The following is a 16,032-nucleotide window of genomic DNA, read 5'->3' on the forward strand; positions in this document are numbered from 1 at the left end:
CACAATTTTTTTAATGGAAATCTTTTCAAGATGGGGAAACATCTCACTGGTTTCTGTAGTTAGTGTGATAATGTAGAAGCAATAAAACACATTTTTATTAGTTGTTGAAAATATGTAAATAAAAGATCATAATTACGAACAGAATTAAATTTTAATGGGTAATTTAAATATGTGAATATGGTTGAAAGGTTAAATAGTAATGAAGGGAAGATGAAGTTTAAAAAACAAATAAAACTGGGATCATTAAGAGAATTTAGAGGGATAGATGTTAGGATCCGACAGATGGCGGCAGAGCAACAATAATGGATGCAAACTGCAGTTAAACCCCCCCGTAGGGTCTGAGGGTTTTTGGTTATTTTGAGGTCGTTCCCTCTCCCTTCCAGTAGGTGGCAGTAATGCACCGAACGTTGTTAAACAACACGAAGAGGAAGGCAACATGGCCGCTTACATGATGAACGGGTTCAGGATATTTTCTCGTGAATTGACTTCAGCTCCACTCCAGTATCGTTACTATCAGGTGTGATAAATGTCTTTTTAATGTTTGAGTTGTGAAATAAAGAGGTTTCCATGGTGACAGAGCGGGTCTTGATGCGCTTCTCTCTCCTTCAGCCCTGCCTGCAGAGGCTCCAGGTGAGGCCGCTGTTCCTCCAGACTCCTCCGCCTCCCTCCGCTGTGTTCTCCCATCATTTCTGGAGCTCCGCGGCCTCCCGGCAGAAGGAGGCGGACCCTGACCTCCAGGCTGCCCAGAGTTTGGAGCGGTACAAAGACAGACCGTGGGACTACCTGGACAGCGAAGGTACCGAAGGGATGGGGGGGGTGAGAGCTGGAGCTGCGATATTACACTAAGTCATTTAGAAAAATCTAAGTTTGTCAGCAAACTAAATATTAATCATTTTAACTAAATATTTAAACTTAAATATTTAAATATTTAGCTCCAAACTAAATGTTTTATCTGCAAACTAGATATTTAGCTAGCTACATATTTTTTGTTTAAGTAATATTTAGTTTGAACTTAAAATTAATTTAAATGAATAAATTACATAGTGGGAAAAAAATAACCCACTTATTTTTCTCTTAGAGGAAAAGTCCGGTCAGCAGGAATAATCAATGGATCATTATTTATACCTGAAATTAATATGTTTGCTGTGATTTAATGAATTTAGAGCTAATCAGTAAAAGTCTGGGAGCAGCCATTTTTGCCCAAATAGAGGCTCTGTTCGAAATCCTGGGCTGCATCCTCCAAGGACGCGGTCTACCGAGACTGGATCTGTCCTTAAATTCCAGCCAAACTCATTTACACAGTAACAGATAAAAACCTTTAGATGAATCAAATATTACCGCCACATATCTGACTCTATAACCATTAAAACAACTGATTTAATTAATTTAAACTGAACTTCCAATTTTCACCACCGTTCGGCGCCAAGTAACCTTTCCTCTGATCACGGCTTGCTTGGTCTCGCAATGAATCCTGGGATATCCAAGGATACCGAGGATACATCAGACCCGTCCTTCAGGCAAAAAGAAGGACACATTTTAAGGCCGCATAACGAGGACTCTTGGAATCTGACCAGACCTCGGCGCCGCGCCATGACGTAATCGGCCTTCGAATCTGGCCTTCTAAGGATGCGTCCTAGGTTTTCGAATAGAGCAATAGTAACCCCTCCCTCCTTCCATCTTCCAGCAGTGACGTCACGGTGCGGTAAGCCTAGCGCCATTCTCCCCGCTTTCCAAGCTAAATCAATGGGAACTACTAGACACATCTGCAATCAACAACAATTATTGAAGATTTCCAGAGGACTTCACCATTGAAATTCACCAGAGCTATAGTGAAACTGACAATGCCCACGTGCATGGCAGCTGGATGCTGGAATACGATTTTCCATGGAACTTCTGGCCAGAGAAAAAACCCGTAATATGTAGCCAACATTTGGAAGAAGAATGTTTTCAAGATGACTTGGATAATAGCGCGTTGTGACAAACACCAGATACAGCACTGGGACTTGATCAACAGCCGATACCGCACCGTGACGTCACTAACCAGTAGGTGGCAGTAGTGTTCTTTGACAAACATGGATGCCTCCAGTAAAGCACATTCACATGAAAATTACTCTGAATTAAAAACACTGATCATTTATTGAACAGGATGGAATCATTTCCTACTTAAAGTACTTTCAGAATTTTTAATTCTGAATATGAGCGGACTTCTCCTTTAAAAACGCTTAATACCCTGAAATATTTTATTAACTGCTGATCTTCACCAATGGCTCCCCATAGAAAAGGATGCCTTTATTGTCTAATTCTGGAACTGTGGGCTGCAGCATGCCTCCTTGTGTCTAACAGAATATGCAGAGCGCTATGGGAGCAGGGCGGTGTGGACGGGTTACAGGCGGAACCATAAAGGAGGCATCCCCCCCCAGAAGACACGGAGGACCTGCATTGTAAAGTTTTACCCCCACAACAGAAATAACCTCTCTGGGCTCTGCTGTTCAAAAGAAACACAACATTTTTGGTGTTTTTCTTTCTTTAGAGAGGAGACAAGATATGCGGGCATCCCTGTCCAATTTGCAGAGACCCTAACATCATTATCCACCATCAGGTAAGTGAAGCTCTGAAGGTTTTCTAGCTTTTCAGAAACTAAAAGTGATGCTGATACTGAAGTCTGACTTTATCCACTGTCTCAGACCCCTCCATGATTTCTAAAAGCACCTGCAAATTAGCAGGGTGTTCACATACTTATTATCTTCACTATATGTTTAAATCCAAAGCTAAATAAGTTAGCTCCGGGAAATAGCATAGGATCCCATTTCTGGCACAGATGCGTCATAAAACGTCTATTTATTTTCTCAGGAAAAACATTAACGTTTTTTTTTTTTTTTCGATGTTTAATATGCTAACTATATTTATGGAGGGAAAAACATAATTTCTTTTTGTAAAAGTTGCGCAGATGACCTGATGACACACTGAGCTGAATACTGACACCTGCTGGACGTTTCAAATCACTGCAGACAGTGTGTTTGACAGACTAAACAATGATTTGATGACCTCTAATATGATTCAGTCCATCGTTTGCTGTTTTATTTCATATCTTTGTTTAAATAGAAAATATGTTTCATATTTTTAGATTCAATCCATAAATGTGAAGATATAACAGGAAAATGTAATTGAACATGTGAATAAGGATGTTTGTGGACTAGGATTTATTTATTTAAAATAATTACAGTAAGAACAGCAAACTAAGTCCATTTGATTTCAGATAATTTGATAACTGAAAGGAATCAGATATATGAGAAAATTAAAACATGAGATCAAAATTGTCCCACTCGGCTGAAACCTTTCTGCTTCAGGCTGCTTCATATCTCATTGATTTAAGAATAAAAAGCAAATATCTGAGATTTTTTGTTGCTGACAGATCCGCTTATAAGCACAGTTTAGTTTGTCAGTCAGTTGTGAAACAGCTCCTGCATCGTCAGTCATGCGATTTCCTTGAAACGATACGCGCAGCGATCCAGACGCATCCGTGATGCTGGATCCATCTCAGACTGGATGCACGATGCACCAACAGTCAACAAGAACATTAGCAGGTTGTCGGAGCTTATTCACCTTCTGCATAATCATGATACCAGGAGTGAGCAACTGATTAAAAAAAAAAGCACCAGACTGAGTGTCACTAGGAGGGAACCACAGATGAGGAATAATCCCGATGATGCGATCAAAGCGTTGAAATGATCTAAAACTTTACAAAAACTCCTAAAGTCATATGTCTATTAAAGCATTTAGCTACTGAACGTATCCACTCTGTGAAATCATTCCTTGTATTTGTTTGTTAGGTTTATGGTTCCTATAAATGTAGCTAATTTGCCATATTTCATTTTCTCGTCTCTTTTTTCCCGCGCATTGGTACTTTTCCCGGTGTCCACAGGCTCCTTCCTGTTAGCTGTTAGGGAGTCCTGCTTCCAAATGACTTCTACTCTTATGAAAATACAAATGTGTGAATAAAAAAACAAATGCTGCCATTCATCCCTCGTTTCCATCAGAATCTGCTGATAGTTTAAGATGTACAAACATTATTTTCAGAATCGGCCCCTAAACCTGTTCAGGTTTTATTCTTCTTGTCTAAATCGTTGTTTGCCATCTGAAGACGTGGATATAAAACCCAAAGTTTTCCAGCTCTGCTGCGGCTCCTGTGGAGGCAGTTAGGTTTGCTTTAAGGGCGGCTGCGCTCTGGGAGGAAACATTTGCAGGTCGGACCGCTCTTTTTGGGAAGCGTAATAACCCCTGGTCTCGTTGCTTGCAGAACGTGAAGTTACTCCAGCAGTTTATCAGTCCCCACACTGGAATGGTGTATGACCCCACTCTGACCGGTAAGCCCAGCTCTGGATCTATGAAGGCATGAAGCTTAGCAACTAATGAAACATTTCCTGTTTTTTATTTTTGTTTCCTGTCTTCTTTCCTCAGGTGTTTGTATGAAGCAACAGAAGAAGCTTAACGAAGCCATCAACAAAGCCAGAGACGATGGTAAGAAATTCTGCTCTAAACGGCTCAGTTAGGTTTAATGAGGGGAAAACCAAAAGGTTAAGAAGCAGCGTGTCTGTTTGTGGCATCTAGTTGTTAGAACAGCTTCTTAAAGAAAATAGATTCATCAAAAATCTATTAACCAGGCGTTTCAGGTTCTTCAGCCTTGATCAGCCTTTAAAAACAACCAGAGCTGAAGACGGTTTTGACTTTGACGACACACAGCGATGATGAAACGCTTTCTTTTTTTTGGACAGAGCAGCTATAATCTGGTTAAGGACTAAATGAGGGGTGTAATCTCACCCAGGGGTGGATTTAGGAAATTTGGGGCCCTAGGCAAAGACAGGCAGGGGGCCCTCTGAATGAGAACACATCAAACAGCCCCATTCTCCAGATAGAGAAATGTTAATAGAATAGACATCCATTATCTGTTCTAGGTTGTGTCCCTCTCTTCTTGTCCCTTTTCTTCTTGTTTTCCTCTCTATGTTTTGTACTCAGCTGACTTTTCATGCTGTCTCTAAAGGAATGAAAGATTTTTTCCAAGCACTAAGCTCACTTAGCTGATTGCTCCTTCCTGTGTTTCCAAAAAGGCCAAAGTAAATAACCCAGTCCTTCTTTTCACTGTAGACAAGCCATGATCTGCTTATCTGTTCTCCATTTTTCATTTGGATGAAATAATAGCTGCATGAATCATGACAGCAGACAAGATAGAGGAGAGCAGGAGGCGGGGTTACCAATCTACTCGCTCTGGAGAGCAGAGTTCGCTGCTTTTAGATGTTGTCTCCAAAGTCTCCAGTAGCAGAAAAAAGTCTCTAGATTTGGTGCTAGGGGCTTTTTAGAAATCAAAGTGCTAGAGGGGTCTGAAAAGTGGCTAAATATAGCGACTAAAGTGCATAATTAATGTGCACAAATAAGGAATAGTTGTATTAACCATACATGTAAAAAGAGTTCTATGGGGCCCCCAGGAACTTGGGGCCCTAGGCAGCTGCCTAGTATTGCCTAAAGGTAAATCCCCCCCCCCGAACTCACCCGGAACCACATGCAGCAGAGCTTCACGCTGGAATTAAAAACCATTCCAATGCTCTAACAGGAAGTGGAGTAGGAACTGCGTTTCTCACAGAATAACATCTGATAACATCAGTCAGAATATAGATGATGTCAAAATGAATCACTTGAGTGCGGCCATGGGATCATCCTGATGACAGGCTTTAATAAATTGGGCGCATTAGATTACAAAGTTGTTGCTGCGTGTTACAAATGCATGGAGACATAAATAACTCACCGTCTAATGCAGTAACTTAAAAAATGAACGCCTGTTAGCCATTTTATTTTATTTTTATTAGTCCTGCATGAAAAAAAGCTGAGATTGCTCCATTTCCAAAGGTAATGTTCAAAGGATAAACGTGTCCATTCCTCCTGCTGTATAACATACAAATAGTGTTTTCAGTTTACTCTGGTGGGGTACAGCAACATGTCTGGGGAAAAAGTTTCTCTCTACTATCGCTGCATGCATGCTCAGAGTGAGGGACAAAATCCAAGCCAAGGTCCGTTACTGCAGGCTCATCCAGGAGGAGCGTGACTTGAAAATCAATCACTGAGTTCCAATTCATGTGGCGGGAATGTTAGATTTATTGAAAGGTTTTATCTGTTAATGTGTAAATAGGTTTGACTGACATTTAATGACAGATTCTAATATCTCTGCAGTGGGAATATAAATCTGATAGTGCTGCTGCTGCTGAAGCTCCTTGAAAATATTAAATAAAAATAAAAAGCAGTGGGAAGTTCGGTGACATTCTTTTCCTGCTTTGTGCGTCAACTCTCACGGTTGCTAGGCGACAGAGCGTACAGGCGGTGAAAGCTGCAGAAGGCTGGACCTGTTTGAATTCAGCCAGTCGTCTTATTTTCACGGACCTCCAAGGATCCAGACAGACCGGGTCCTTGGAGGACGCAGTCTCTGAAATCAAACGCACCCCATGACTGGATGCAATCACCTGGTTCTAACCAGTATTATCTGTTGAAAGATCCCTGAGATGATTCATCCTGTCAATTGTTGCTTCATATATAAACTGAATTAAATAAGAACAATATTAATAACATTTTTTTATGTAGGTGTTTTCAGTTGGTTCAACAGATTTTAATCAGTAGCTCTGGAGATACTGGACCATCAGTAAACGGCTGATGATGTCACATCATCTAGAAGTCCATTTACAGTGTAGGTAGCAGATCTGCTAGGGGGCGCTATGCATGCCAGTCACGTTACGCTACATGATTGGCTGAACGTTGCCACATGATGTAAAACATAGTGGTTGCCCAGACAACGATAACATCATGCAGAGTCTGGGGCATCTGTAGCGTTAGCGTGTCTAATGAATCCGTTTCTGGTGAACAATGTAACTGTTAGACCATGATATAAGCGCTGTGGCTAACAGGTTAGCCTCTTTTAGCAATAATAAGCTACACTACTTTTAAATTTGTGTCAGCAACTGTTTTATTTGTCTAAAATCTCTAAGAAAGTCATTTTTCAGGATGTCCCATCTGTCCTCCTCTGCCCTCAGATCTTAATAAAAATAAGTTTAAACTTTTGTCACCTTGTTAAAGGAATAGTACACCCAAAACATGATTAGCCTTCATTTTCTACTCACCCCCATGCTGAACAACACTCTGGAGTACTTTTTTGATATCTCAAATGCATCTGGAGATCTGGGAGGCTTCTTGCTGTCTGCTGACATTCAAATAATGGAGGTCTATGGCGCCCGAGGCAGAAAGGTCCATAAAAGTCCACAAAAAACGTGTCAATATTCCTCCATACTGCTCGTCCAATGTATTCCAAGTGTCCTGAGTGGGTAGCATCCAGAATTTACTCGAAACAAAGTCATTTAGAATGTTTTTAGAGCATAAACAGTAGCGTATAGGATTTCCTGAAAGCGCGTTCACGAGTCTACGGAAACCGCGGCAGACCAAACCAGATGAAAGTGCGCATTCAGCTCGGCAAAGAACTCATGCTCTTCCTCAACACTGAAGTCCTCAGACATTTTTCTTTCGTTGTTTCTTTCTTTGCACAGGTAAACAGCACATTTCTTCTTCTACGCTTGCATTATCGGCAGAGCAGACGCTGAATGCGCACTTTCATCTGGTTTGGTCTGCCGCGGTTTCCGTAGACTCGTGAGCGCGCTTTTAGGAAATCCTATACACTACTGTTTATGCTCTAAAAACATTCTAAATGACTTCGTTTCGAGTAAATTATGGACGCTACCCACTCAGGACACTTGGAATACATTGGACGAGCAGTATGGAGGAATATTGACACGTTTTTTGTGGACTTTTATGGACCTTTCTGTCTCGGGCGCCATAGACCTCCATTATTTGAATGTCAGCAGACAGCAAGAAGCCTCCCAGATCTCCAGATGCATTTGAGATATCAAAAAAGTACTCCAGAGTGTTGTTCAGCATGGGGGTGAGTAGAAAATGAAGGCTAATCATGTTTTGGGTGTACTATTCCTTTAAATGGCAGAGCTCAGTCTGTCTTAAAAGGCAGGACTTTCCAGGCGTCTCAAACCGGTTCCAGAAAGTCCTGTCTGGCTGCAGGTTTTCTTTCCAACCAAGCAATAGCATCAGACTCCAGTCATCTCATCAAGTCATGTTCAGATTGCACTCAGCTGATGAGATGACAGGAGTCTGGTTGCTATTGCTTGGTGGGAAAGAAAACCTGCAGCCAGACGGAGCTTCCTGGAAGACTGACAATGATTGTTTTCTACTTTCAGCCACTTTAGATCAATGAAATGTAAACTAATAGTAAATATAGGGAATAACATGTTGAGATTTTAAAAGAGATTTGAGCCTTAAGAAACGGGGGTAACACAGTTTGTTCAAGTGGAGTTGCCGTATGATGTCATAAGGAGGGGCGGGGCCCCAATCAGATCTGGTACCTACAGCAGCACCAGGTTCTGTCGTAACGCAATCAGAGTCACGCTGAAGATGTTTTCCTACATCTGATAAAAGTCCAGCTTTTAATCGAATTGTTTTCAGACTCTTAGGACTAATTCTATGAAGTTTAATAAATACGACTCCTGGATTTTAACTTTTAACTGCAGCGTCACTAAAAGTCAGTGTTTGGACTGATGAAACATTTCTCCTTTCAGGTTTGCTTCCTTTTCAGATTCCACATGTGGATTTTTCAGGAGAGGACTACTCCAACTCCCATGATGCCGTTGGGCTCACACCACCGCCGCCGCCGCTCTCCAGCGAGCCCTGGTATAAGTGGTACGGAGAAATAACGCCCAATGAAAAGAAAGTGGAACAAGTCAAGAAGACGTACAAAGCTTATTTAAAAGGCTAAGATCATCAAAGAAGCTCTGAAATGATCAGCCTGCCTGAATATTTAAAAACTGTTCAATAAAAACCAACCAAAGGACGTCTGAGGAAGTGTTTATTAAGCATCAGCGTTGGGTTTAAAGAGGAGGAATGACTGATTCTCCAGCTGTTGTGATGATGGGGTCCGATCACGGGTTGACCTTGTTGACCATAGTTTCTCCCAGAGCCTCCAACACCTCCCTCTTGTAGTCTTCAAAGTCTCCCTCGATCTGGTTCACCGTCTGGTCCTCCACCACCCACAGCTGGCACTGGGTCTCCGTGATGAGCCGCGCGTCGTGGCTCACGATGATCACCGCTGCTCGGAGAGAGGCAGAGAGTCAGAGCTGAAGGCTCCCGTTTGTGCTAAAACGCCGCCCTGCTTTCAGGGTCCATGTTACGCCTTAAGGTCCGGTTCTGTTTAAACCTTCACTTTGGTTCTTTTGTAGATTTTAGTCCAAAACTCTGGAATGACTTTAGTTTTACCGTGTCTGTTGGTTTGTCTAACATGTAATAAATATTCAGATGCACGTTTAAATGCTTCCTGGCTGAATAGGCGGGGTCTTCTGTTCCCATGACAACTCAATTGCTACATCAGCTATTAAAAACCTAAAATGCAGCGATGGAGTTGATTCCTTCCCGCTATCATCACAACCCAAACCCCTTTACAGGGGAACAGAGGACCTCACCTATTCAGCCAGGCCAACAATTCCCTCTAACGACCCCCCTTTCAGAGACAGAGACGGGTATGGGGCAATGCAGGCTAACAACGAACCCAAACGACCCCCATTCCAAAGGGGGGGACCCGTTCATCCGTTTCTATTTGCATGTTTTCTAAACTAAAACCAGGTTTTTTTGGTGCTGCTGGATAAAACCTGGAACTCAACGCTATTTCTGACATTTTGAATTAAAGCTTCCTGGATGGAAGCTACAGTTTGTGGCTCTAAAGTTCTTTTAACAGGATTAGATAATGGAGCAATAGTTCAGGATAGCTTTTATCACAGATTTTAACACCGGTCAGATGAAAAGTTTAACCTTAAAAGGCCTAAAGACAGACCTGGAATCACAGAAATGTGACTGCCTCCCTGATGGGAAGATGATTCTTCTTTTTTTACATCTCCAAGGTCCTCTAAGCCTCATTAGCTCCGTTTCCACAGAGATCCACCCTGTGTTACTCTAAGGGGAATCTGTCACCTGCTGTTCATATCACTGAAAGGACCAATTAAAACTGCACTGCAGCTTCAATCCAGCAGGTGGCAGTATTAACTTTACTAAACATATCACCTGAATGATTGACAGTTATTAAAACCACTGATTGAGATGATCCACCTGGAAGAAGAACGTCCTCCACTATACCTTTAATAATAGTTTGAGGAGCCCAGTGGGCGTGGCCTGTGTCCAAGGCTGAGGCGTTCAAGTGAGGAAGGTTTTTTTTTTTTATTCTGTTGATTCAATTTAAAACCCTCCCCCCCCGTATCAACTACTCACCTCCTTTGTATTCATTAATGGCCTCCGATAAGGCATCTATTGACTCGATGTCCAAATTGTTCGTGGGCTCATCCTAAACAACGACAAAAAAACACAGTTAAACCTTTAGACGTCGTTTACATCTGCTTCCTGATGAGCAGGAAATCCAGATGTGGAAACAGCTGCTGGGACAGCCTGAGGCTGTATACCAATCACCTCTCCTTTAAAACAGGAGCTTTCAGACCAAAGCGCTGAGGCTGCTTTATCTTCCTGCTTCCAGTTACAGATGCAACTTATCAATTAATGAATTTAGCAAAAGTTGATTTAATTTACTGTTCGACTCAAGTTATTGATAAGCTGCATTTTTTCTAAAACGCTGAGCTTTCTCTTCTTTCCATAACATGAAGGGCTACGGTATGCCATGTTCAGAAAAAAATTTAATCATTAAATTTAAATACTTATTGTGTCAGCTGCATTCAAAATGGATGGAAAACATTTAAAACTTATATGAAACAGGGAAACTGGCTATTTTCTGTTTACTACAGTCCATTTTTACGTTATAACGTGACGACATGCTTTGCATCGCCTCCTCCAATCGCGCCAATGGACGGAAACACATCAAATTCATATTTAGATTTTTTCTTTTTTCTGACTTTTTAAAAGTTTGCATCACATTTGGATGGAGACGCATCCAGTCAGTGACCCCCAGATGCCACATACTTTGCTCCGCCCTGCTCACGTACGTCGTGCGGAGTACTCGTCTGTCATGTTAATCAATAAGAACTATTCAACATCCACCGCTACTCCTGCGCATGTCACCCTCCATGTCCGTGTTCTCCGTCCTTCACCGTCAAAATACGGAGCCAAGCTATTTTTAGCTCCACTCCAGTCCGGCCAGCTAAAGATCCACAATTGCAATCGCACCAAACAGGAAAAAGAATGGCGTGAAGATCCAGTTTGTTAAATTAAAATATTCTAACAACAGATTGGTACCTAGAAATTACAGCATAAGTCTTATATATTCCCAAAAACTAAGACCGTTTACTTAATTGATTGGATGCAAACTATTGATACTTCAACAGACCAGGAATCAGATTTCTCATCTCCATCAAAATATACATTTTATACCAAGATGCTTAAAAGTTTAATCAACTCCAGTCAAAACAAACTTATTGCAGGTGTGAATGAAGAGATGCTGAGCAGAGAACAATTATTTTGTATGATTCTAGTTATCCCCGTTACAAAAATCCACAACAAAAAGAAAATCTGTGGACAGAAACGGAACATATGCTGGAAGATGGTGGGGATTTATTTAATATCTCATATTAAAGGACAGGGACCGCCGAGGCTGTAGGCTTTGCTTTGTGAAGGCGCTCTGGAGCGGAGCAGGATGTGGGATTTCGGGGTGAGATTCAGCCCAACAGCCTAACCACTGTGGATGCTGTTATTTCAGGAGTGAACACTTTCATCTGGTCTCTGTTCTGAATAAAGCTCAAAGACGCTCTGATAGTGAGACGGGAAGCGGCTCTTACCAAGATAAGGACATCTGGTTGATGGCAGGCCAACTCAGAGAACACCACTCTGGCTTTCTGGCCACCTGTTAGGAGTGAAACCCAGATAAGATCAGAGACGCCTCCTTTGAAACGCAGCGACGCACGGCAGCCGTTTAGATTCGTACCGGAGAGTTTGGAGATCTGGATGGTGTGTGCGTGACTCTCAAGGCCGAAACGTCCCAGACACTTCCTGCTGTCCTGGTAGGGAAGGTTGAATTTCCTCATGAGATACTCTGACGCCGTCTCCTCCATGTTGAGCTGATCAGCGTACTGCTGATTAAAGAAGCCCACTTTCTGTCGGTAGAGAAAGGAACAAAGAAGACATCAGCGGTTAAAATAACAGCTTACTTTGAGTAAACCTGTTCTTCCTACAGCATCAAACATGCAGGTTAAGTCTGCAGGCTGTGGATGTTTGTTTACTGAGGGGTAGAAATGAAACCACGGTAGTTTTTAGCCAATCGCTGTTCCTCAGCTGATTTATGAAGCATCCATTCACCGTTTAATCTCTCTGTTCCGCGACCAAACGCATCACACTGCAGCGTGGAAATAAGCTCCAACATATCAGCTTCCTTCAGGGTTTCTTTATTTAGTTTGTTTTTTAAATGTGTTAGCTTTAAAACACTTTGCATCAGATCTTTAAAGGACTGTTTACTCCTGAGCGTTAAGGCCTGAACACACCGTTCTGTACGACTTTTTAATCTCTGATCCCATTTTTTTCCATGTCACACTGACTGCATATAGACAGGCTCTTATGGAGTCAAAAACGGGTCAAAATGTTTGTAAATTTATAAATCTTAGTTGAAACAGGAAAAATATAAGGTGATATTGAATGTCAACTTTTTACCTTCTAATCTGTGAAACTAAAAAAGCAAAAATTCTTCCCCTTCACTTGAAAATACACATTATTCAATTTAGTATTTTAATTATACCTTTTCCTCTTTTTGTTTCTTTTCTTTATTGCAGTTTTAGATTTTATATTTTGAGTTTTTATTTGCTTTCCTTTTTCAGTTTCAGGATTTTTTTTTTACACTTTCAGATTTTGACCTTAATCCGATGGGAGTGGGCGGGGAAATTGATTGATGGGGAGCCATGTCCCGTTCCATGTTGCATTCATGGACTGTGGGATCTCCAAATACTTAGTGAACACATTCTCTGCAGCATTTATTTACCTTTTTGGCAAAACCCTGTAAAAAATATTATGTTAAAGACATTTAAATTATGATTTTTCACTAAATCCCCTATAAAGGGTTAAGATCTAAAGAGAAGCGTCATCTTCTGGTCAGACCCTGTAATTTAGTGAAAGGTGGAGTCAGAGTAAAAAAAAAAAAAAAAAGCACGCCCAGGAGAGTGCCAGTGCCTGGAAGTTGGAGGGGATTTTTCTGGGAGTGGAAGGGGAGTGGGCTGCCATTCGGCTGGCGTTTGACTGCGGAGTGCCATTTTGAATGGCTGCTAGTGTAGACAGGACCTCTGACCCAGCGGATCAAACTGGATCAGGGTTCTGGCCTCATTCCTCCCTTCTCTGGTGAAGATGGTGGGTCAGACCGTCTGTCACTACTAGGGGTGTAAATAATCATTTTGTATCGATGCATCGACACGTCCGCAAGAGAATCGATTCATGTTTTTTTTTCTCCTCTGGTCTATTTTTATCCATTTGCTCCTGGGTGTAATTCTCCCTCCCGTGCTGCGGTGGCGCTAAACCTATTTTGCCGTCCTGCCTCGCTTCCTGGTTATACTCTTACAGCAGTGTGTCGCAGTGAGCTTGACGCAGACATTTTTGATTTATGCTCAATATTGAAGCGTGGTCTGAGCTACACGCTGTGGGTCTAGATACGGCCGAGGCGGCGAGGAAGTGGGGGCGAGTTTAGTCCGACGACGGAGGGACATGAGGGCCAAAAAGAGCGGAGATCCAGGTGGAAAAAGGGTCCCAGCGTTCTCGAGCACCTCGCTCTTCTAGCGGGTCAAACTTCACGAGTTGTTTTCCGCAATTTCGGTCATAAAAACAAAACAAGCCGGCCTCCTGTCTGCGGCACTGTTAGCGGTAAGCTACAGTCTGGGAGAGGAGCAGCGGAGCGTCTGTGGAGGGGGCGGGACGTCTGGAGCCGAGGTATTGCATTGAACTCATTGCACTGATTACATGCAGTATTTTTGATGCAAAGCCTTTCAGAATCTTTAACGCAGGGGAATTATTATTTTTCAGTGAATGAGGTTTTAATAGGAACAGGTGGAGTAAAACTTTTCTACTTCTGTTATTTGCTGTAGTTTCTAAAAAAAAAATGCATAACTATATTACAGCTTTAATTGATTTATTTCAAATTTGAAACATTGTCTAGCCTGCGGGGTGTGAAAAAAAGAAATAATTAATCAAATCGAATCGTATGGTGGTGTATTCTTGAGTATTGAAAATACCGTATTTTCCCGACCATAAGGCGCACCGTACTAAAAGGCGCACTCTCAGTTATGTGTCCCATTTCTGTATTTAACACACACATAAGGCGCACCGGACTATAGGGCGCGTTTTTTATATACAGGTACATGTCCTCTACTACCTTTAAATACCTCTACTGCGTATTTAAAAATACAGCGGGAGCAAAACTGAGTATGACTGTGCTTTATTCATGTATTTATTACAAAGTATTAATCAAACCTGGCAGCTGGCCGTGAGACAGACACATCACTGATGACACAGCGCTGTGATCACTCCTAAATTAACTTAAAATCCTGAAACCTGCCGACAGAATATGTTCGCTTTTATTACCGGTATCCTGGTGCCTGCAGCTAAAATTATTTAGATGAAAAACACCTGCCAGCAGCCGCGGTGAACGAAACGATTTCTGCTGTCGGTGCACCGCTGGTATGTGGGGGTCTGAGCGCCTCCGACAGAAATAGATCATCTGGATGAACTGACTGCAATTATTAAGTTTTCAGGTGGCCTTTCTCACTTAAAAACATATTAAAACTACTTTATTCCCACTGATCACAGCAAATATAGCTGCAAGATTAAGATTATTTAGATGAAAAAACACCTGCCAGCCACCGCGGTGAAGAGGAGGAGACCCGGCCCAGAGGCTGCTGTTGAATTAAGTTTTCAGGTAGAAAAATAGAGCGGGAGCAAAACTGAGTATGATTGTGCTTTATTCATGTATTTATTACAAAGTATTAATCAAACCCATCAAAGTCATCATCCTCTGTTTCTGAATTAAACAGCTGCGCTAAATCAGACATGCCAGTTTCCCCTTCTTCGCTGTCAGTCACTTTCCGTGCAGCGCAGCTCCTCAGAAATAATGCCGGCTTTTGCGAAAGCTTGAACAACAGAGCCAGCAGACACGTTAGTCCAAGCATCTACAATCCATCCGCAAACTGTGGCGTAACTTGCCCGGCGCTGCCTTCCACTTATCCTGAAACTGTGGTCTCTGTCGGCCATCCATCGCTCCCACGCCGCTCGCAACGAACGGGCGCTTCACACCGATGTCAAGCGGTTGAAGTTCCTTTGTCAGACCCCCGAGATAACGGTGAGCACGGCGTTCATTGATTCACCTTTTTTCACATCGGCTGTGAGATGGGCACGCAGCGATGGTGATGCGTGGAAAAAAACACCTGTTCTCCTCACATACACCTGCCTCAGCCACGCTTTCATCATCTCCTCATCAATCCAGCCTTTTTCATTTAATATCATATGTCATCAGAGCGCTGTGTCTGTCTCGCTGTCAGCTCCCAGATCAGCTTCTCTGATTGGTTAATGCGGCGCGTCCAGCAGCAAAACTTCAATTTTTCCATCTCGAGCAGCAGCAGCACGTTGGCGGTGCGTCAGATGCTTAAACGATCCCGACGTGCTGCACCTGCGGCTCAAAACGCGCTGCAGGACCTTTTGCTGCACCTATACGCGCGTCAACCATTGACTTTGCATGTAAACTCGCTGCTTCTGCTGCACCTGCTGGGTCCGGTTCACACCGATGTTGAGCAGTTGAACAGCGAGCACAGCGTTAATTTGTTTCCCCATGTTTTTCACATCAGCTGTGAGATGGGCACGCATGGAGTTACAGATTAATGGTGATGAGTGGAAAAAAAACAGCTGGTCTCCTTACATTCAGCCACTCTTTCATCATCTCCTCAATGAGGTGGTCTCAAAAGTCGCAGTTACAACACACATAGG

The 16,032-nt window shown here is 42.4% G+C and overlaps 2 protein-coding genes across 2 annotated transcripts in view; one reads left to right on the forward strand and one right to left on the reverse strand.

Moving 5' to 3' along the window:
• The first annotated feature begins 376 nt into the window (after positions 1 to 376).
• Positions 377 to 8,926, forward strand: mrps18b (mitochondrial ribosomal protein S18B). The gene is made up of 7 exons (XM_038285901.1): positions 377 to 517; positions 610 to 796; positions 2,344 to 2,441; positions 2,531 to 2,599; positions 4,298 to 4,364; positions 4,459 to 4,518; positions 8,655 to 8,926. The coding sequence occupies exons 1-7, from the start codon at positions 437 to 439 to the stop codon at positions 8,849 to 8,851; spliced, it is 759 nt and encodes a 252-aa protein (XP_038141829.1). The 5' UTR covers positions 377 to 436; the 3' UTR covers positions 8,852 to 8,926.
• abcf1 (ATP-binding cassette, sub-family F (GCN20), member 1) overlaps positions 8,924 to 16,032 on the reverse strand; it is a 35,178-nt gene continuing 28,069 nt past the window's right edge. The window contains exons 21-24 of the mRNA XM_038285896.1: positions 12,008 to 12,176; positions 11,862 to 11,926; positions 10,351 to 10,423; positions 8,924 to 9,181 (exon numbers count right to left, since the gene is read on the reverse strand). Of these exons, the coding sequence (XP_038141824.1) occupies positions 9,015 to 9,181; positions 10,351 to 10,423; positions 11,862 to 11,926; positions 12,008 to 12,176 (474 nt within the window). The 3' untranslated portion in view covers positions 8,924 to 9,014. The remainder of the gene's footprint in view (positions 9,182 to 10,350; positions 10,424 to 11,861; positions 11,927 to 12,007; positions 12,177 to 16,032) is intronic.

Source organism: Cyprinodon tularosa, unplaced genomic scaffold, assembly GCF_016077235.1.
Source record: "Cyprinodon tularosa strain WSP-4 unplaced genomic scaffold, ASM1607723v1 ctg217, whole genome shotgun sequence".
Taxonomy (NCBI): domain Eukaryota; kingdom Metazoa; phylum Chordata; class Actinopteri; order Cyprinodontiformes; family Cyprinodontidae; genus Cyprinodon; species Cyprinodon tularosa.